This window comes from Anolis sagrei, chromosome 3 (genome assembly GCF_037176765.1).
Source record: "Anolis sagrei isolate rAnoSag1 chromosome 3, rAnoSag1.mat, whole genome shotgun sequence".
Classification (NCBI taxonomy): Eukaryota; Metazoa; Chordata; class Lepidosauria; order Squamata; family Dactyloidae; genus Anolis; species Anolis sagrei.
This window is the reverse complement of record NC_090023.1, coordinates 94,222,747-94,245,530: the sequence shown is the minus strand read 5'-3', so window position 1 is coordinate 94,245,530 and position 22,784 is coordinate 94,222,747. Positions and strand designations below refer to the sequence as shown.

Sequence of the window (22,784 nt, the reverse complement as noted above, 5' to 3'; positions counted from 1 at the left end):
GTTCCCTTGATGTATGGCAGGGACACTTTTCCTCTGGGTGGATCTTCATCTTTATTCTTGTGGCTTGTTCTTGGTCTTGCAGCTCTTCTGATGTCTGAGGTGGAGTATCCATTGGCCTGGAGAGCCCAGTTGAGGTGGTTCAGTTCATCTTGGAGGAGGTGGGGTTCACAGATTCTTTTTGCACGGTCTGCCAAGGCTTTGATGGTGCTTCTTTTTTGACTTGGGTGATGGTTGGAGTTTTTATGTAGATATCTATCTGTGTGTGTGGGTTTTCTGTAGACGGTGTGACCCAATTGTTGATCTGGTTTGCGGATGACTAGGACATCTAGAAAAGGCAGTCTTCCTTCCTTTTCTATTTCCATAGTGAACTGGATGTTAGGGTGGATGCTGTTAAGATGTTCCAGGAACCTGTTGAGTTCTTCTTCTCCATGGCTCCAAATGGTGAAAGTGTCATCCACATATCTGAACCATATAGTGGGCTTTTTGGTTGCTGTTTCAAGAGCTTGTTTTTCAAATTGTTCCATGTAGAAGTTAGCTATGACTGGGCTGAGAGGGCTCCCCATAGCTACTCCATCTTTCTGTTCGTAGAATTCATTGTCCCACTGAAAATAGCTGGTGGTGAGGCAATGGTGAAACAGTGCCGTGATGTCTTCTGGGAACCTCTGGTTGATGAGTGCCATGGTGTCTGCAACTGGGACCATGGTAAATAGAGACACCACATCGAAGCTGATCAGTTTATCATTTGTATTTAGCTTGAGATTGCTGATTTTTTCAATGAAGTGGGCTGAGTCCTTGATGTAGTGTGTTGTGAGCCCAATGTGGCTTTGTAACCGTGCAGCAAGAAATATACTTACTCCACCTCAGACATCAGATACTCCACCTCAGACATCAGAAGAGCTGCAAGACCAAGAACAAGCCACAAGAATAAAGATGAAGATCCACCCAGAGGAAAAGTGTCCCTGCCATACATCAAGGGAACCACTGACCGCATAGGGAAGCTGATGAGGAAACACAACATACAAACAATCTACAAATCCACCAAGAAAATTCAACAAATGCTACATTCAGCAAAGGACAAGAGGGATCCTCTCACCTCTGCAGGAGTCTACCGTGTACCATGCAGCTGTGGACAAGTCTACATAGGGACCACCAAACGCAGCGCCCAGACACGCATCAAGGAACATGAAAGGCACTGCAGACTACTCCAACCAGAGAAATCAGCCATAGCAGAGCACCTGATGAACCAACCTGGACACAGCATTCTATTTGAGAACACAAAAATGCTGGACCACTCTCACAACCACCATGTCAGGCTACACAGAGAAGCCATTGAAATCCACAAACATGTGGACAATTTCAACAGAAAGGAAGAAACCATGAAAATGAACAAAATTTGGCTACCAGTTTTAAAAAATTCTAAAATTAAAACAACAGAGAGAAAAACCAGGCAGGGACATCTAATCACCTTTCATTAAGAGTTTGCTCCAGGCACAGTCAGCCCATTGTATGCTAATCAAGGTGGTCAATTGAAAAGATTCACACCTAGCCCATCTTACAGTAGCCTTTTGTCTCACCCTGGTCTTTCCACAGATATATAAACCCCCTTTTTCCCAGCTCCAGACCTCACCCTCTGAGGATGCCTGCCATAGATGCAGGCGAAACGTCAGGAGAAATGCCTCTAGAACATGGCCATATAGCCCGAAAAAAACCCACAAGAACTGAGTGATTCCGGCCATGAAAGCCTTCGACAATACACTTCTCAGATCTTCAACAAGTCAAACAAATGCTTCTTAACTTGCCCAAATGGACAGGTAACTGGCTTCATGAATGGTTTCTTTTCTTTAACAAGGAAAACACTTTTTAACCCCTCCCAGGCAATCTACTTTTTATGCTTGCTGGTGTGGGCTCTACTCCCGGCTCCAATTTCTTCTGGTTACCCGAGTAGACCTACCAGCCAAGGCTTTGTATATTCTCCAGCTGGAGTTCTTTTGGATTTTTTCCACGAAAGATGTGGAGCTGTTTCCAGCGGATGCTTCTGTTTCCCCTGGATGCTGTGAGAAACGAAGCTTGTCTACAGATGGAGCTGATCCACGTCCTGTAGCTAAGCTTTCCACTATAAGACTGAACTAAAAATGGTTCCCTTTCCCTCCCAGAGCCCTAGAAAAAGGGGCGGAACCAAAACTTAACAATGATAGACAGGTGGCTAGCCCTATGACTGCAAACCAAGGGAAGTCACCTTTTGCAAAATGCATGGAACTTTGGAATGCATGCAAACACTCAATAGGAAGAAATGAAGTTGGAGTTCCTGGTACAGCCGTACCAGCACAAGGGTTATGCATCATAATGGCCATTTTCAACAGTTATAATTACCAGAAATCTGAAGGACTAAATCCAGTTTTTAGTTCTAATTACAAGGAACACATTAAATCAATGGAACATATGCATATATTTATTTCCCAAGTTATCACTGATCCAAATGTTCTCCTCTAATATTCAGTATGCTAGCAGTCCTCTTAAATGAACTTATCTGTTTCCTCATTTTTATGCAAGTGATTTCTAAATGTTTATCACTTTTTCCTTTTTAGGTCTTAAAAACCTTTATATTCAGAGAAAGCTAAAAGGATGTCAATGTTTTTATCTTTAAACAACACAAAAATGAACTGCAACTTAAGTACCCCATCTGTAGTCTTCCTTCTTTTCTTTTTAGATGGAACCAGAGACTTGCTGTTGACGGTCCAGCTCCAAAATACTTTATAGTGGTGGACTGGAATGTCAGGTTCCTCTGGGAGATCCCATATAATCCGTATATTTACACTCCCATCACTGTTATTGGTAGAATTTGATATTCGAAGATTAGCTGGAGCCGGTGGAGCTGATGGATCTGGTGGGAAAATTGAGAATTTAACATGACAGTATACGTAATTCATGAATTCAAAACTATAAATACTCAGGTGAGATGTATATTGGTTTCACAACTTAAGCACTCCCAAATAAACCCATTCAACTTCTATTTAAAGATCTCCAAAGGATAGGTTGGAGTCTATTTCACCATCAATCAATTTTACAGTAAATCAGTTACATGTTTATGTGAAGTGTCTTTTCTTATAATTTGAATTTAAATTTTGATACATATTCTGTTAATGAATGGGATTTTTAGAATTTTCTTTTATGATTAATCAAAATGTTCTGACTTAATAATAGGAGTTAGAGCTATTTTATATATATATATATATATATATATATATATATAACACTAAACCAAAATAAACAGACATAGTTTAAATGTCACAACTACCTAGCTCCAAATATATATATATATATATATATATATATATATATATACATACATACATAGATATACACATATATATTTGGAGCTAGGTAGTTGTGACATTTAAACTGTGTCTGTTTATTTTGGTTTAGTGTTGTAAGTTTAGTGCTTGAATGTTTAGATATAGGAAAGAATGCTTTATTTTTGTCTTCTGTCTAATAGTAGTTGTGTAAACATGTTATCTGTCTAAATTTGTTTCTGCTTTGTGTATACAGAGAATCCGATTACATGGACAGACCTTAGAAAGGATAACTAAAAATAATTGGTTTCCTCAAGGATCTGTACTAATAAAGGAATTGGTGTATTTAAACTGCTCCTAAACTTTATTTCAGCTTAGTTCACTTTTGTGGGTTAGATAACACAGATTACGATAGAGAGGAGCTCCAAAGGCATTCTTCTGAACTGGATGAGTGGACAATAGGAAATACAGTTCAAAGTAAAGACACATGAAAAATGCATGTTGAATGACATGGAGAAAGCTATCTATTGAGCTGGTGGGGTGAGCAGGGCACAGGTATGAATAAGCCAGGGTCGTCTAAGAAAATGGAACTGTAGAAGACTAAGCATGAACAAAATGACAATGTCTTCACACAGCACAAAAACTGGGAAATTTACTAAGGGCAGATTTAGACAGCCCCCTTATTGCAGGAATTACCACAATAAAAAGGGAGGTGTCCAGATGATCTCCAAATGTATACAAAATTACTGTTGTTAACTATATGTGTTTCATTTGTCATTCATCATACAGTTATTCATCTTTCATCATATAGTCATTTATCATTCACCATATAGTCCCATGTTTCAATATTCCCATGCTTTTCCCCTTCTGAGTCTTGTTTAACCAAAAAGAAATATGTTGGTTTCTTCTAATTTCCTAAAACTAGACTCATGTTAAAAAATACAAAACTGTAATATCCACTCCTATTTTTTATTTATAGTTTTATATTGTGTCAGCACTGAATGGTTGCCTGTTGAAAGCCGTCCTGAGTTTATTTATTTTTTATTTATTTGCTTTATTTCTATACCGCATTTTTCAGCCTAAATCAGCGACTCTTCGGAGGTTGAGAAGGATGGGGTACAAATGTTTTAAGTAAATAAATAAATAATCATAGGCTTCCATTAAAGAAGGAGATGGAATATGACTTCTTCAAATCCCCCTCATAGCATCTTCCATACTTTGGCAATCGATCATCCAACTTTTTGGAAATAATAAATATAGGTGTAGGAGGTTACTGAGGAATAGAGAATTAGCTAAAGCAACTCATGTTCCTTCAACTTACGGAGCCTTCTGGTAGCAAGGGAAGCATCAATTACTACCAAAATTTAAAAAACTTTCTGCAATATAGGCTTTGTAAATCATGGAGGTATGTTACCAAAGAACAGAACTGAGTAAAAACTAAACTAAAATTATTTTCTTAAATTGACAGTAAAAAAAACCCCATTTATTTCAAGACAAAAATAAAGCCAGATATGTTTATTTTTTTTAAAGTTATTTATATTAAATTGATATTTGATTATTTACTGTTCAGTCCACTTCAATGTTTTCATAGCAATGAACAGAATACCAAATGAGGATTTCAGTATCTGCCCACATTATACCCAAACATTCAAAAATTAAAAATTTGCACATGACCTTGAAGGAGCTGGGGGTAGTGACGGCCAACAGGGAGCTCTGACGTGGGCTGGTCCATGAGGTCACGAAGAGTCGGAAATGACTGAACGAATGAACAACATACACGTTTGAAAGAGGCTCGTGGAACTTGAAATAGCCATATATAGAGCTTCTGTGAGTGAACATTACACCTTTACCATGGCTCTTGCTCATAGGAGATCTACAACTATGTTTAAATGAGCCTGCCCAGATCTTAATACTTAATTCACCAAATTTAACTCTTCCATGTGCTTGGGATATTTGCTACCTACTATACACTTGTGCAGCTTTCCTTAACGTAATCCGGTTTTTCTCTTCAGTTTTCTTTACCCCACCTCCCCCACCTTCACTTGTCTTTTTCAGTTTATGCATACCTACCAATTCTATACCTAAGTGGATGGGCACATGGAAGAAGGCTGCACTGTGCATAAATTGGCTTTGATTGGGCTTTTCCTAGGGTTGGACTGGATGGCCCAAGGGTCCCTTCCAACTCTATGATTTTAATTGTTGTTGTGCAGTGCTCTTGCATCATAATCTTGTTTTCTAGCTATTCAAGCCAGTGCAAAAGAAGAAATAAACCTTTTTGCCTATTCAAAAATTTATTTATATTATTTATTATGTTTACATACCGTCCCTCTCAGCCCGGAGGCGACTCAGGACAGTTTATAGTCAGTTACAGTCAAATGACTATCTTCTGGTACATCTACCTGTGGAATTAATGTAGTCTGACACTACTTTAACTGCCAAAGTTTATAATGCTACAGAATCCTAGAATTGTAGTTTTACAAGGCTTCGGGCCATCTTCATTAAATAATGCTGGTAACTCAACAAACCATCCTTCCCATGATTCCATAGCATGACAATTAATGTGGTGTCAAACTGGATTAATTTTGCAGTGTAGATGCACCCTGAATTTTCATGTCTAGCCTTGGCCCTATAGCTAAAGCAAACAATGAACACAGAGGTTTTGATTTAGTTTTGAGATATACCCTTACTATGAACAAACTTTGGCCTAAATATATGACAGATTCATTTCCTCTCACCTGCAAAATAGAAAACCTCTCTATATCAATCATTTTTTCAAAATACATAGCCAACAAAGTGTACACATCATATGTGTACACTTCTAATTTCTGCACTTAAAGAAAGGTCTACAGTTTAAAATCAGATTTCCTCTTTTTTCTGATCTAAATTTTAAAGAGTTTATTTTATTATTGCATTTATATCCTAACTTGTACCATAAGATTTCTACATGCCTTACAATACAAATAGCTTAACAAAATTTACAAAGAAAGCTATCATTACCTTCTGTCTGAAGGAAAATATTAAAAAAATATTTAGTTATTATTAGGGTTAATGGGACCACATAAAAATTGTATATGATAGGCAGGGTACTTCCCTGCTAATTTTATTGGATCTCTCACTGGCAGTAAAAATAATATAAACATTCTAAAAATATATTAATTTAAGAATGTAAAAAGTTAAAAATAGTTTTGGACCACACAAGTGGACAGATTAGGAGTAACTAATTAGTCTTCAAAGGGTTTGATAAAAGGCCATATTTTAACTTGGCCCTGAAATGAAGCCACTATTGGCACCAATCAGCCATTCAAAGGTGGGAAATTCCAAAACCAAGACATCAGAGTAAAGAAGCCTCTCTCCCATGGTTTCATACAGTATATTGTTTCTACTCAAAGAAAACAGAGAAGCGCCTCTAGCAGACCTCAATTTGCAAGAAGTGAAACTGGGTGAAGTGTTTCTACAAATCTTGAGGTCCAAACCTTTTTGGATTTGAAATGGCATTACCAGTACTTTGAAAGCAAGACAAACACGTATTAGTAGCCAATGCAATTCTTTTAAAATTAGACCTGTATGCTTTCTATAAGATGTTCCTTTCAGCAGTCTAGCTGCCTCATTTTGCACTAGCCAAGGCTTCCATGGCATCTTCCACAGTATTTTCAAAGTCATACACTGTGCACTCCAGTAGTATAATCAGAATATTATCAATCTATGAACTACTGTGGACATTTCTGTCCAGGAAAGGCCACCAGTTGCACCTCAGCAAGGGTTCACCTTGCTCGAGCACTCACCAGGAAGCCAAACGTAGGAATAAACAGTTTATTGAAAAAGCACATACAGCAAAAGAGTAAAAAAAATCCAAATAGGTAAGATAAAAGAAGTCTCATAAGCCAGAGATAAATCTCCAATGTAAAGGTTAAAACATGAACATTAATCCAAGGTGCAGGGTATAATCATGAGCCTGATTAATCCAAAAGACAAGGAATAAAACATAAACCAAGAATCAAAGAACAATATATGAGCTTGAGTCCATAGTAAAATCCCCAAGACTTAAAGCAAAACTTGACAAGGGCATGGCTTGAAGTGAGGAACAAGGCAGACGGCTCTTGCTCTATCTGCTACGTTGCTCGATTTAAGAACCGAAAGCTATTCTTTCCCTAATTAAGGACAGCAATGCATGAAAGCATTCCTTCAGCCTTTAGTAATCTCTCTCAGTCTCACTTTCCCATAGCCTGGTTTGCACCTGGAATTCTTCCCCTGCAGAAGCAGTCTTGATTCTCTATCTAACCACCCTTCCACCCTTCTCTGTCTGTCAGCTTGTAAAACAGCTTCATTTTCACATAGAGAATCACCCAAATCCCCTTTCATTCTCCCAACCAGGGACTCACCAACCTGTTCTAACATCCCCTCTGTCTGAACATCTCCTTAAGCATCAGGCCCTGCAGGCCCTGCACCCCCAAACCCCTCATCATCATCCTCAGCTGGCTGAACTACACCAAATCCCTCATCTTCATCCTCATCTAGCTGAGCTACAACACCACCACTGGAATATTTTAATTAATGTACTTACTTACTTTATTTTTATCCCGCCTTTCTCTCAATGGGGACACAAGGCAGCTAACATGGCAATTAATATCAGTCAAGGGTCTCCTGAGAGAGATCGCTCTTGGATCACTTACAAACTGCACATCTGATCTTTCAGGGGGAGTGCAACCATATCCAGGGCAAATTGCCTACCCAAATTCCAGACGTGGAAATCACCAGTTTACAGAGTTTCAGTCTTACCAAGTTTCAGCTTCAGTTTGCTGGATCTCACCCAAGCACTTGTTTTGACCCTGCCCACCCCCAGCTGACACTGATGACAAGGTATTCTGATGTCATCAGAATACTCATAGTACTAACTCACAAATCTCTAATTATCTTATCCAATGACTTCACATTGAGTAGTACAGGGTACACGGCAGTGTCCTCCGAAACTCCAAAAATTAATCGTCATGTGAATGAGCAGGAACCTCTCAATGCCACTCGTGGGTTTTTTCGGGCTATAGGGCCATGTTCTAGAGGCATTTCTCCTGACGTTTCGCCTGCATCTATTGCAAGCATCCTCAGAGGTAGTGATTGCCCATGCCGTTGTATTTCTGATTTCTGAATAAATTTGTGAAAGCTGAAGGAGAAAAAAATAATACGAAGAGAACATCTCATTTGAAATGTGGTTCTGAAAGAGAGTTCTGTGTATACAATGAACTGGCAAAAAGACCAATAGGGCCCAGAGCAATTAAAACCTAAACTCCCCCTAGAAGCCATGATGAATAAGTTGAGGCTGCCTCATTTTGGTCATATCATGAGAAGACATGGTCTATTAGAAAAGACAATGGTGTTTGGCAAGGTAGAAGGCCAGAGAAAAGGAAGTCTGTATTACTGAAGGATAGACTCAGTAAAGGAAACAATAACATCAGGTTTGCAAGACCTGCACAGGGATATTTAGAAGTCTCTCATTCATAATGTAACCTTTAGTCATAGTCAAGTAAGACATCACTTTATAAATAACACCAAAGGCTGAGAGACAGCAGAGGCAAGTCTATCCCATCTAATCAAGTCAGTGAAAATTTGAGTGGAAATTACATGTGGGAACTATTGAGAAAAGGCTTCCACAGTTGCTGAATAGTGTTTTGACAAGAGGTTTTAATCTTTGAAGGATGGGAGTGTTACAAAACATTAAGTGAATTTAGCATTCAAATTCTAAGTTGTTAGCCACCTGTAAAGTCATGACATAGATTAACAACCAGGTGAAGAACGTAAAGCAGAGTCACGTCGGCATCCCGATCCAAGCTGACCTGAATGTGACCAAAAACAAAACTGCAACTAAAATGTTTCACATCTGGATGGATGTTAATGTTTCATTCCTTTCAGAGATGAAAAAACCGAATAAATAAATTCACAATGTACCACTGGTGGGAAAATATAAGAATATGGAAAACTCATTTTCAGCTATGTACACAACAGCAGGTTTAGCTATAATATAAAAATTTTTTACACATTAGACAAGAGTGTTTTTCTCTTCTAATTGAATTGGGATCACCCATAGTGATTTTTTTTTATTTAAAAAATGCGACTCTAAAGATTGTTAAACCTAAACTACAGATAAGTTTCCAGCTATTAAACAGTCTCATGGCATATGCAAAGGGACAGGCTTTGCCCACTAGAATTGGTATACACAAACCAGCTGTACAACAATATAACATTCATTAGTCCCATGGCAAAACACAGAAAAATTTATTGCTACAAGTGGGTGTCTGTTCTTGTTTTACTAACACTGTTTGTATGTATATGCACAAAATCACATTCAGCATGGCCACTTATGTTCTGTGAAAACAATGCTGTCAGATAGAATTACCATTGAGTTTTGGGTAATCCTATCATCTTGTAATTTTGTATTAAAAAGTGTTTATTTTTTAGTTGCTTGGTTTTTGTTTTTGTTTTGTTTTTTGCTGGAACAAGCTGCTTGAAAGAGCATGCTTTTGGTTCTACTAAAAAAGCTAGGAATTATGTAGCCCTCTATCAATCCTAATCAGAATAGCCAGTGGTGCAAACTGATGAGATTTTCAGGCTGTCAAAATCCAGAGGGGCACTCAACAATCAAGTTGTCCATCCATGCAGAACAAGGTAGATGCATACAATACACTTCAGAAGATTTTTTTTTTTCAAAAAGTTCTAAACTTTGAAAAATTCTCTAAACTGTGCAAAAGTTCCAATTATCTCACTCACCAGGAAGGAAACATTTGACATTATTTGTTTTTATATGTGGGAATGAAGTAACAAAAGATTTAGAAACTTTATAGAATATGAATTAGAACAATAATATATTCGGAATACTGTATAGTGGGTCCTTGGTATCCACTGGTGGTGCGTTCGAGAACCCCCACTCTCTGAGCCTAAAGACATGGCTATTTGAGAAGGCATTTAACTGAGCGCTACATAAATTGGTAATGACAACTGGAACGGAACATGGATTACGAGTTTGGTTATGATTCTATGATGAGACGGAGCGGATTATTTAGTGTAACTATATGATTGTGTTTACTGATATGTTGACTTTTTTTTTTTTTGTTATTGCTTATTGTAAATTGTCTTTTATATGTTGTACACCGCCATGAGTCGCCCTAGGGCTGAGAATGGCGGTCAACAAATGCAGCAAATAAATAAATAAATATACAAAAACCTGTGGATGCTCAAGTTCCATTATTTGCAGTTGTATGATATAATAGTTTTCCTTATATAAAATAGCAAAATCAAACTTTGTGTTTTGGGGACTAAATAGAAAGGGGAGATAATTCTATGATAATCTCCATGTATGCAAAATCCACAGAGAACTGACCGTACTAGCCACATTAACATACTAATTGATTAATATATATTTTTCTTTTGACTACATAACTTGAGACAAAACTCCAAGACCCACTGAAAAAGCAATGAACAGGGAAATTAGAATTCTGGAGAAGAGTGTGTGAGAGAGTTTAAAATGCTATTTTAAGTGTATTTATTATATTTTAATCTGTATTTGAACCTAAATCCACTCTGTATTATTTAAGTATTTTTTTTTAAAATTCCATTTATTTTGTTTTAAACTGTGGTCAAAGTGTGGAATTGTTAGCCACCTTTAGTCCCCATAGGGAGAGAGGCAGTGTGTATATAAAACAAAGTAAGGAAAATATAATAAATAAAATAATAAAGTAAATGAAAGAAATACATACATACATGCATGTAAGTTAACCCCAATTTTTTCAGAAATGAAAAAGAATTGGAAAACCTAACATTGGGATACAACGTAGCTCAATGGGGTATATGTTGAAAGACTGAGAGGGGGAAAGGAGGTTTCTGAGTTCAAACTGAGGTGGAGCATTAGAATCATAGAATCATAGAATCAAAGAGTTGGAAGAGACCTCATGGGCCATCCAGTCCAATCCCCTGCCAAGAAGCAGGAATATTGCATTCAAATCACCCCTGACAGATGGCCATCCAGCCCCTGTTTAAAAGCTTCCAAAGAAGGAGCCTCCACCACACTCCGGGGCAGAGAGTTCCACTGCTGAATGGCTCTCACAGTCAGGAAGTTATTCCTCATCGTCAGATGGAATTTCCTCTCTTGTAGTTTGAAGCCATTGTTCCGCATCCTAGTCTCCAAGGAAGCAGAAAACAAGAAACAAGCTTGCTCCCTCCTCCCTGTGGCTTCCTCTCACATATTTATACATGGCTATCATATCTCCTCTCAGCCTTCTTTTCTTCAGGCTAAACATGCCCAGCTCCTTAAGCCGCTCCTCATAGGGCTTGTTCTCCAGACCCTTGATCATTTTAGTCGCCCTCCTCTGGATACATTCCAGCTTGTCAATATCTCTCTTGAATTGTGGTGCCCAGAATTGGACACAATATTCCAGGTGTGGTCTAACCAGAGCAGAATAGAGGGGTAGCATTACTTCCCTAGATCTAGACACTATGCTCCTATTAATGCAGGCCAAAATCCCATTGGCTTTTTTTGCCGCCATATCACATTGTTGGCTCATGTTTAACTTTTTGTCCATGAGGACTCCACGTGTGGTGGCCTCGCAACTCCAGGAATTCCTGGTGGACACGGACTATCTAGATCCGTCACAGTCTGGCTTTAGGCCGGGACATGGTACTGAGACAGCCTTGGTCGCCTTAGTTGATGATCTGCGCCGGGAACTGGACAGGGGGAGTGTGTCCCTGTTAGTTCTGCTGGACCTCTCTTCGGCCTTCGATACCGTCGACCACGGTATCCTTCTGGGACGCCTCGCGGGAATGGGTCTCGGGGGTACTGCCTTGCAGTGGCTCCGGTCCTTTCTCGAGGGTCGCTCCCAGAAGGTGTCACTAGGGGACTCCTGCTCGACTCCTCGGCCATTGTACTGTGGAGTCCCGCAGGGCTCAATACTGTCCCCTATGTTGTTTAACATATACATGAAGCCGTTGGGAGAGATCATCCGGAGTTTTGGGGTGCGATGTCATCTGTACGCAGATGATGTCCAACTCTATCACTCATTTCCACCTGCCACTAAGGAGGCTGTTCAGGTCATGAACCGGTGCTTGGCCGCTGTCACGGACTGGATGAGGGACAACAGATTGAAACTAAATCCAGACAAGACAGAGGTACTCCTGGTCAGTCGTAAGACCGAACAGGGTACGGGGTTACAGCCTGTGTTGGACGGGGTCACACTCCCCCTAAAAGCACAGGTACGCAGTCTGGGAGTTCTCCTGGATTCATCGCTGAGCCTGGAACCCCAGGTTTCAGCGGTGGTCAGGGGAGCATTCGCACAATTAAAACTTGTGCGCCAGCTGCGTCCGTACCTTGGGAGGGCTGACTTGGCCACGGTAGTACACGCTTTGGTTACATCCCGCTTAGATTACTGCAATGCTCTCTACGTGGGGTTGCCTCTGAAGACTGCCCGGAAGCTGCAGCAAGTACAACGCGCGGCAGCCAGATTACTAACAGGTGCGGGATACAGGGAGCACACCACTCCGCTGTTACTCGAACTCCACTGGCTGCCGATTAGCTTCCGAGCACAATTCAAAGTGCTGGTGTTAACCTATAAAGCCCTAAACGACTCCGGCCCTGTTTACCTCTCCGAACGTATTCTCCCCTACGAACCATCAAGACCACTAAGATCGTCTGGAGGGGCCCTGCTCTCGGTCCCTCCGCCTGCACAAGCACGGCTGGTGGGGACGAGGGACAGGGCCTTCTCGATGGTGGCCCCTCGACTTTGGAACTCCCTGCCATTAGAGATTAGAACTGCCCCCTCCCTCATGACGTTCAGGAAACTAACAAAGACCTGGTTGTGGAACGCGGCATTTGACAACTGATTTAATTCTTTGCCCACATGAAAGGAGGATGATGAATGTGATTGTGATGGTGTTGGACAATTTGGCTCTTTTAACTAGGATGTTAATATTTTAATGTGTATGGTGCTGATATTTTAATCGTGTAATGAAGTGGCATTGTGTTGTTATTGTATATTTTTTGTATGTTAACACATGTTGTGAACCGGTCCGAATCCCTCTTTGAAGGTGAGAGGGTCGGTATATAAAACCTCGAAATAAATAAATAAATAAATAAATAAGATCGTTTTCACACGTACTGCTCTCGAGCCAGGCATCCCCCATTCTATACTTTGCATTTCGTTTTTCCTAGCAAAATGGAGTATCTTGCATTTGTCACTGATCTGTGTGAACCGGATTCTCTGATAGTTTTTCCAACTGAGGAAGCTCTCCCTGACCCTGACAGTGTGGAATCTGTTGTTGATGCTGAGGTCAGCGGCGATGAAAATGAAACTCAACAGCTGGAGGAAAATGTTTTGGAAGCTAGCCGTGATATCGCTAGCCGTGATATCTCTCCACCTGGGTTTTTTAATGAGGACCAAAGAGAACAGATAGTTAGAGACAGAAATGTTTCACAGTTTCTACGAAGGTCACATCGTTTACAGGAGAGACAGGTCCAGGCTTCAAAGTCAAGGGGCGTTTCAAAGAATAGTTTCTTTGGTTTAAGAGGCCTCCTGCCGGGTGCCTCTTTAGATCAAGCAACGTTTGGGACTGTGGCTGTGCCTTGGCAGAATTCCTGTGTTCCATGGCCAGTAATCCCACAGGCTTCTAGTTTTCAAGTTCATGGTTAGTAAAAGGCTAACGGGTTCCTGGTTCTTGTATTGTGGCTTTTGAAATTTGGCTCAAGTTCAGAGATTCTACTGACTGCTGTGTTTTTTCTGTGGCTTTTTGACTTTGCACTTACCTTTCTTTTGTAACCAATTTTTCATCAATAAACAAGGATTGCTTTTCCTACAGTCCAGTGTGGTGGATTTAATCTTATGGTCTCGTTTCTCGTTTAGCCTTGCGGACCTTTTCCCTACAGGTGTTGGCTATTTGTTTGAATTCTTCTTTGGTGATTTCTCCCTTTTTCCACTTCTTGTGCCTGTCTCTTTTGTGTCTTAGCACAGTTAGAAGTTCTTTGGACATCCATTCTGGCTTCTTTGCACTTGTCCTATTTTTTCTCTTTGTTGGCACGGTTTGCAATTGCGCCTTGAGTATTTCACTCTTGAGAAACTCCCATCCATCCATAACTCCCTTGTCTTTTAGTATCTGTGTCCACAGAATGCTGCTCAGTGTTTCCTTCATTTTTTGGAAATCAGCTCTCCTAAAGTCTAAAATGCGGGTTTGACTTGTCTTAGTTTCGGCCTTCCTTTGTACCTCAAATTGCAGGAGCACATGGTCACTTGCCCCTAAGGATCCTACCACTTCAACCGCATTGATCAGGTCCTCCGCATTTGTTAGGATGAGATCAAGAGTAGCCAATCCCCTTGTTGCCTCTTCTACCTTCTGGACCATGAAATTGTCTGCAAGGCAAGTGAGGAATTTGTTGGACTTTGTACTCTTGGCTGAGTTTGTTTTCCAGCAAATATCGGGATAGTTGAAATCGCCCATGACTACTACATCTCTTCTCTGCGCCTGTTTGGTCAACTGTTGCTGGATGGTAGTAAAAGCTATACATCATAAACAATGGAAAAATCCAAGTTTTTTAAAATAGCTGGAATGCAGCAACCATTAAGAATTGATAATGCCTAGTGAATTGTGAACGGCAGGTGGTGAAGAGAAAAATCAAACAGGATAAAGAGGTAAAATGGAGAAGCTAGAATCCTGCATAGAGGCACTATACATTGCAACATCTCTGCTGCGGGGCTAAGAAAACTCTTCCAACTTTTTATTTCAGTTTATTTCAGTTTGCAACATATATACAAAAGTCTTATATCACATTAGCTATCATCCAAGCAGATTTTCCATTTCCTTTAATTATTACTTTCCACACAATTCCTTTATGAGTGTTCCACTTATGTATTTAATTCTAGACAGGCAAGCATCTCTGTGAAAAGCTGAAACTAGATGTGATGATGTGACACTGAGAATGATGTAATGCTATAGTATCTTAGTCTGATACATAAACATATAATCTTTCTAGCTAGATAGCTATCTAATGAGAAAACCTCACCAGAGACATACTATATCTGGAGGCCCTTCCATACAGTTATATAACTCAGAATATCAAGGCAGATAACCTACAATATCTGCTTTGAACTGGCTTATCTAAGTCCACACCACCATATATTCCAGTTCAATGTGGATTTTATACAGCTGTGTGGAATAACAAAACTGCCTGGGATAACAAAACAGTCCTTAGGTTAGTAAGATAGTACAATGATCTAAAGTTGTCATTGCCATCTTGAAAAATTCCTGTGAAACTTATGCACAGATTGAGAAATATCTGATAGAACGACACAAAGACCACATTTACAAACAGGCTCAAAAGCTATTCGTATGCGGCACATATAGAATAAACATACTTGCCTACCCAAATGCATTAATTGATGGACCCCTCGATACAATAATCTGAATACACTTGCATTCTAGATTCCATTGCATGCAAACACAGCTAAATGTATTTGCCGTTAATAGGGCTCTTTGGATAAAGCAACTGGGTGTTAACTATTAATTTAAGTAGACCACTGAGTTTCAATCTGTGGAGCTAAGGTCACCACTAAGAGCCTAAGACCCAGTGACTACAGTGGAACTTAAACAAAGTTGAACTTTGTTTGGATGTCATCCAAAGTCATAAATACAAGTTGAGCCAAAGGTATATTGCACACCAGTTATTTCATAAAATTTCTTGCCTGGATTTTCTCAACCACTTAACTCGTTTTGGCCAGGATCCTGAGTTTTGTTTTTACGCTGGTGGGAATAAGCCCTGAATAAAATTAAATTGTAGGGAGCTTCACAAATTCCTTCCCTCTACATTTTTCCCCTCATAAACTACTATAGATTTTGAAGGAGGGGCAGTAGAGATGGTCAACAAATTCTCCATCCCATCTTTGATGGTTAAGTACTGCTTCCATTGATCTATTGAAATCTACAAGGTAACCAACCATTTTTTAAATTATATTTATAAATATCAGTTTCGCACACTAAGTAAAAACCCAAATACTTCAGTAACACATTACAAAGTTATACTTGTTGAACTTATGAACACAGAAAATGGAGAAATATATCTTCTTAGTGAACTTACTGCTTCCAGTGTCCCACTGCCTGGGATTCATTAATATGGTTGAACACACAGAGAACAACTATTGTAAGCAGCAAGATACATCCTATTCTATCTGGTGAGAATCAAAGAACTACATGTGCAGAAAAGTTCAGTGTGCAATATATATATATATATATATATATATATATATATATATATAGTAGGGCTGTGCAATCACGGAAAAATTTGTTTCTAAACTCGATTCGTTTTTAGGGGGTTTTTGCGTTTTGTTTTTTAAAAGAATTCCGAAATTTTTCTTTTAAAAAGTTCGATATTTACGAAATTTCGGAAATTACGAAACAATTACGAAACAATTACGAATCGATTCGTTAATGGCGGACGCGATTGCGCAATACTCTAAAAAACCCTCCAAATGGGACAGGGGGAACTTCTGAAGCTTCCCTCTCCCTCTGTTGTTGACTGTTGGTGTGATAATTTATTTTTTATCACTGATAAAACAAACAACAACTATAAAACTTGCACCAGACATATGGAAATAATAACGAAATAATAACGAAACAATTTCAAAACAATTACGAAACAATTACGAAATAAATTTTAAAAATTCGTTTCAATTTTTAGTTGCTTCTGAATGGTTCAATATCGGATCATAGGCCACTTTAAATACAAATTATTAACGAATTACGAAATTAACGAACGAAACCGCACAGCCCTAATACACACACACACACACACATATATATATATATTTCATAATACATACAACAACGCACTTACTAGTTGGTTTAGATGTCCTGCTATGATGGCTGTTACTGTTGGGATTTTTATCCTACTCTTTGTCCCCCAAATGCTACTGTTTTACTTATTTATTCAATAAGTAAAACATTAGCATTGGGTTTATGAGGCATCTTTTATTTGTTTGCTTTTTTACTACTTTCCATATTAGCAATTCAGCTGTAATTAAACCACAATTGTTCCTTAAATCATAATTTTAAAACTCAGAAATTTCACAAACTAAAGAAATAGTGTGACTTAAACTTTTTTGGGGCTTTTATTGAATAATAGCCTTTTCTCAGGTTTTTATTGTATCATAAAATACAGCTGGAAAATACATGAAATGACACAATCAGATAGAAATGCTTAATTTTAATGAGCATCACAGGCAACATGGTTTTAGAAAGATACAAGAGGGATATAAGAAAATTTTCTGGTGGTTTCCTGGTTTTTTTTTTAACTGAGAAATCAAAATTATATACCACACATAAGTCAATCAGTATTATGTATCAGCCAGAACAAAAGTCTCAGATCTTCTCATGTTTAAATGTCAGTGTCAATCCATAAAATTACCTCAACTGTTACATCTAACATTGAAAAAAGCTGAAAGGAAGGTTTAGCCACTATGAGTCTACTTTCGGAACAAAACATCAATGGTGTGTTTAATATATGTAATAATGCAATGAAATGCAATGTAATGCAATAAAGTAAACCCTGAGCCCACCCATACTTTAGAGCAATGACTCACTATTGAATAATCATCTATTGCAAATACACAGATAAAAGAAATATTAAAAGAATTGAATTGCATTGCATGTGCAAATCAAATAAACAAGACTATGAAATGTAGGAAATTAACACCAACCTTTTGAAGAACGAAAATGCTTGCTGGGAGCTGTGAAACCTCGTGTTCCATGCACATTAATGGCAGCCACTCGAAATTGGTACCACCTGCTTGGCCTGATATCAGACAATTGGAGTCTCTCATCTGTGGTCTGCAGAACAAAGCTTGGTTAATATACAAACTTTCTTTAATGCTTATTATTAAGTTTATAGTGCTGCTGTTTTTATGTTTTGCTCATGCAGAAAGGACAGTTCCTTTTCCCTCTTTTCAGAAATTTGGAATCTGTCTTCAATTCCACCAAAGGATCTGTCCATCAAGCCCAGTACTGACTACTGTGGCTGTCAACATATCTCCAAGGTCTCAGGCATATAGATCTTTTCTAATCTAATCCTTCTTTAAAGCGGGAGTCTCTGGGATCTTCTGCATGCAATTCAAATAAACAACAACTGAGCTGTCTCATATGTACAAACTTGTCAGCTATAATTATAAATTGAATTCTTTTGAGATACCTCCTGTCACACCATTAGTTTTCTACCAAAAACAATCTAGTATATTTTACTGCTTTAAAGAGTAATAAGCAATTGTCTTCAAATGGCAATGGCTACAAGCTGTCATCCTTCACAATATCTGAAGCACCTGTTCAATAATATAAGTTCAACTTATATTATTGAACACAAAAGTCAGAAGAAAGCTCTGTAGCCATATTTGGCTGTTACATGATTTCCAAACCTCTGTGTTCACTGTCTGCACTTCTAACTTACATCTGACAGTTCATGGCAGGACAAGAGGGATAAACATTTATTTCCATGCCCCTTGATCAGTGGTTCTCAACCAGTGGGTCCCAGGGTGTTTTGGCCTACAACTCCCTGAAATGCCAGACAGTTTGCCAGCTGTTAGGATTTCTGGGATTTGAAGGACAAAATATCTGGGGACCCCCAGGTTGAGAACCATTGTCCTATATTTAACAATACAGCTACTCAGGAAAATCCCTAAACATGACATTTGTTGCTTCAGATGCACCCCGTCTAGATAGTGAACGTTTTGGTTTTTTTTAAAAAAAAATCCAGTTATCTTTGAACTAGGATAATGCAGTAGTTTGGGAGTGTTGGACTAGGGACTCTGAAAGACCAGGATTCAATCCTGAAAATCCACTGAGTGACCTTGGGCAACTCACACCTTCCCAGCATCAGAAGAACGCAATAGCAAATTCTCCCTAGACAGGTTATGCCAAGAAAATCCCATAATAGTGTCTCCACAAGTCAGAAATTATTTAAAGGAAGACAGTAGCCACAGTACATTTTTACACTGTAGATATGCCTGTGGAATCTGTCTTGTGGGGTTATTTAATTATCAGGGGAATCTCGTACCCAAGAAAAAAGCTATTTATTAATAAGTTCCAAGAGATATTCACTTCTTTCAATCTACTAGGAAGTTAGTTAAGCTCCATAAATTGAAACAACCTGAAATTTTTGAATCCAAATGTTTAGCAGAAGCTCAGGGTTTTTATGGGTCCCATACTTATTGGATAGAAGCACAGAATCACAGCAAAACATAATGTTCTGTCATCAGCTGAAGACAAAAAGTAGAAGAACAGAGCAATTTACTGTGTTGGTCTCTCAGAACTGTAGATAAAAACTAAGTTGCTTAACTTTGGACCTTTTGGATGTCTGTCATGCAGGGCACAAACAATACCACCCCCAAAACATTTTTGCTCTGCTCTAGTAGAAGTGCTTGTTTTAAAGATAAGGAAAAATCCAACTGCAAGGACAACACTTGATTTTTTTCACATTTTTCAAGTTCAGATATTGAAAGAAGAACAGCTTTTCCTTGCATATTTTAGCAATTCTACTGAACTACAAAGACAACACTTGATCCTTAAAGAAGGTAAGATGTCTTTGGCATGAAATTTTTGGGGGTGGTCGCAAAAACCATTCTTTGACTTCTGTTCAATGATAATAATATTAAGGGCCTAGAAAATACAGATTTGTACAGACAGGACAGACCTGTGCCACTGTTTGCCAACTGGTAGCATCATCCTCACTGGGGTGAATTCCATAATTCCATCTCCTTTGTACTATATAGAGCACAGGCTCAATAGATATATTGAATTTTGAAGACCACTTAATCTCCAGTTGTCCAGACTGAAGTTCATTAAATTTTAATTCTTTTCTGGGTTTTAGAGGGACACCTGAAATATAAGAAATCAGTTACAAAATTGTGTGTTGGTAGGTTTGCTTTAAACTGAGAATAATTTCGAACTAATCTATCTTCATATTGCATGCTTTGCTTTGCTTTTCAGGTGGCTTGAAAATAAAGTCAAAGCAAAGCATGCAATTTAATCAAATGACTTTGTTAGAATGGAAGATCACTCGTGTGGAACCAAATCCATTTATCCACAGGTAATCTAATCTCCTTTGACTAAACAGAATTACTCAGTAGATCACACAATGAACAGAGCTGTTTAGTTCCACCTGTTGGTCTTGTCTATAAAGACAATTAAATGCAAAATGGGCTAATCCAAGCAGCCATTTCTGTGCCCATGATAGTTGCAAAAACCATATCATGGAAATGCACTTGGTTATTACATCCTGCATCTGTGTAGAGTTAGGTCTCATGCTGCTATTTCTATCCATGATTCAGTACTCATCCAACTTGGGTGCAAGTTAGGAAACTAGGTAAAGAAAATGACAGCTCATAAATTAAGAGTGAAACAGCTGTAATAAATTCATATCAGCTACTGTTTATCACATTGTTGTAGTCATAGGATTAAAGGTTTTATCTTAATTTCAAAGTTCTTATTTGAATTACACACTATAGCATGGATGTCCAAGTATTTATTAATAGTAATTTCTACTTCTTATACAGCATCTCCTCTGAAATATTTAATCACATTTCCTGAAACAGCTTGGCAAAGATACAGACATAAATAACACATTAAAACTCCCTGCCTCTTTCCTACATGATTAGCTGCAACTGGTGTGGAAGCATGCAATATTCTAATGTTGCTTCACAGTTATGCTTACTATATATTGCAAAAAATAAGGAGGAAAACAAGATTTGACAGGTGTGTCATTTGACTATGCATAATGTGTAGTTAAATTGTCTATCCTGGTAGATAGATAGATAGATGGATGGATGGATGGATGGATGGATAGATAGATAGATAGATAGATAGATAGATAGATAGGAGTAATCTCATATTCCTTTGTGTAACTGGACATTGGTGTAATCCACATAAGGGACTCTCTTTTTTTTTTAAATATATTTTTATTAGCGTTTTCCAGTAAATACAAACATACAATTGGGTATTGGGTATGGATAGGGCTTGGGTAGGGGGGGGGCATGCTGGAGGGGGGAGGGGTGGGGGTGTTGGGTCCCCAGGGGGTTGGGAACTAGGGGGTCCCGGCGGGTTAAGGGAGGGGGGGGGGTGTGACTACTTAAAAAAAAGCTTGACTTCCAAAATAGTTGGCGGAAAGTGATCCTCCTTTGTAGTTACTCCTCCTCTTTTTTTTTTTGTTCTGCTTCCACTACCTTACAGTCCGCAATCTTGTACAATTTTTTTCTTTTCTTTTAGGTATGACCTCATCGGTTCCCAGTCCGTCCTTTTTTTCTTGTTTTGGTCATGTAGTAAATTAGCAAGGGAGTCCATTTCCATTAAGTCTCTGACTTTCAAAAGCCAATCCTCTATCGTGGGCAGTTCTTTTTGTTTCCACTTTCTCGCCAGTACCGTTCTTGCTGCTGCTGTTAAGTGGTAAAAAATTCTATCTTTATTCGTTTCAAGATCAAAGTCCAGTAAATGTAGCAAGTAGTATTCGGGCTTAAAGGCAAATTTAGTTTGAATAATTAATTGGGTCTGTTTATGAATTTCCGCCCAAAATCTTTTCACTTTTCTGCACTGCCACCAGGTGTGTAGATATGTACCTGGTTGAGAGCCGCATTTCCAGCAATTACTGTTGATTCCTTTGTGGAATCTCGATATTTTTTGTGGCGTGAGATGCCATCTGTAAGCCATCTTATACCAATTTTCTGTGATGGCTGCTGAACTAGCATATCTGATCTTTTTTCTCCAAATGTCTTCCCACTCTTGAAGGAGGATGGAATGCTCAAAGTCTTTTGCCCATGCAATCATGCTGTTTTTGACTAAGTCCTTTTCCGTGTCCCATTCTAGTAGCTTGTTATAGATCATTTTTATCAGTTTTTTTTCTTTCACCATGACTGAATCCCAAAAATTGTCTGTTGACGCGAAATCTGCCTTTTTATCTTCTTTGAATGCGTTAGCCACTTGGTGGTAATGAAACCACGACAGATTTTCGTCTATCCTTCTGAGTGATTCGATGGGTTTTAGTCTCCACTGGTTATCCTTCTTTTCAATCAGTGTTTTGTAGGTGTGCCATTGACTACTTGGGAATTCTCTTTTATGATTGGCTTCGATGGGAGATAGCCATAAAGGTGTTTTACTGTAAAAATTACTCTTATATTTGTTCCAGACTTTGAGGAGCGCAGCCCGTACGAAGTGATTTGAGAAGCTTTTTTCAATTTTGGCTTTATCATGCCATAAGTAGGCGTGCCAGCCACGCCTCAAGTCAAAGCCTTCTAGATTAAGCATCTTTGTTTTGGAGATGGTGGCCCAATCCTTCACCCAGGTTAGGGCGCTAGCCTGGTAGTACAGTTGTAAGTTCGGAAGGTTAAGCCCTCCTCTTTCTTTAGCGTCAGACAGTGATTTATATTTAATCCTGGCTTTTTTACCATTCCAGACAAATCTAAGTATGTCTTTCCTCCATTGTGTAAAGCAATAGTT

At 38.8% G+C, this 22,784-nt stretch overlaps 1 protein-coding gene across 2 annotated transcripts in view; it reads right to left on the bottom strand.

Moving 5' to 3' along the window:
- The window catches only part of ANOS1 (anosmin 1), a 124,462-nt gene that overhangs the window by 28,553 nt on the left and 73,125 nt on the right, over window positions 1-22,784 (bottom strand). For both annotated transcript variants that reach the window (XM_067466809.1, XM_060769921.2), the window contains exons 5-7: window positions 19,990-20,174; window positions 18,008-18,137; window positions 2,676-2,881 (exon numbers count right to left, since the gene is read on the bottom strand). In XM_067466809.1, the coding sequence (XP_067322910.1) occupies window positions 2,676-2,881; window positions 18,008-18,137; window positions 19,990-20,174 (521 nt within the window). The remainder of the gene's footprint in view (window positions 1-2,675; window positions 2,882-18,007; window positions 18,138-19,989; window positions 20,175-22,784) is intronic.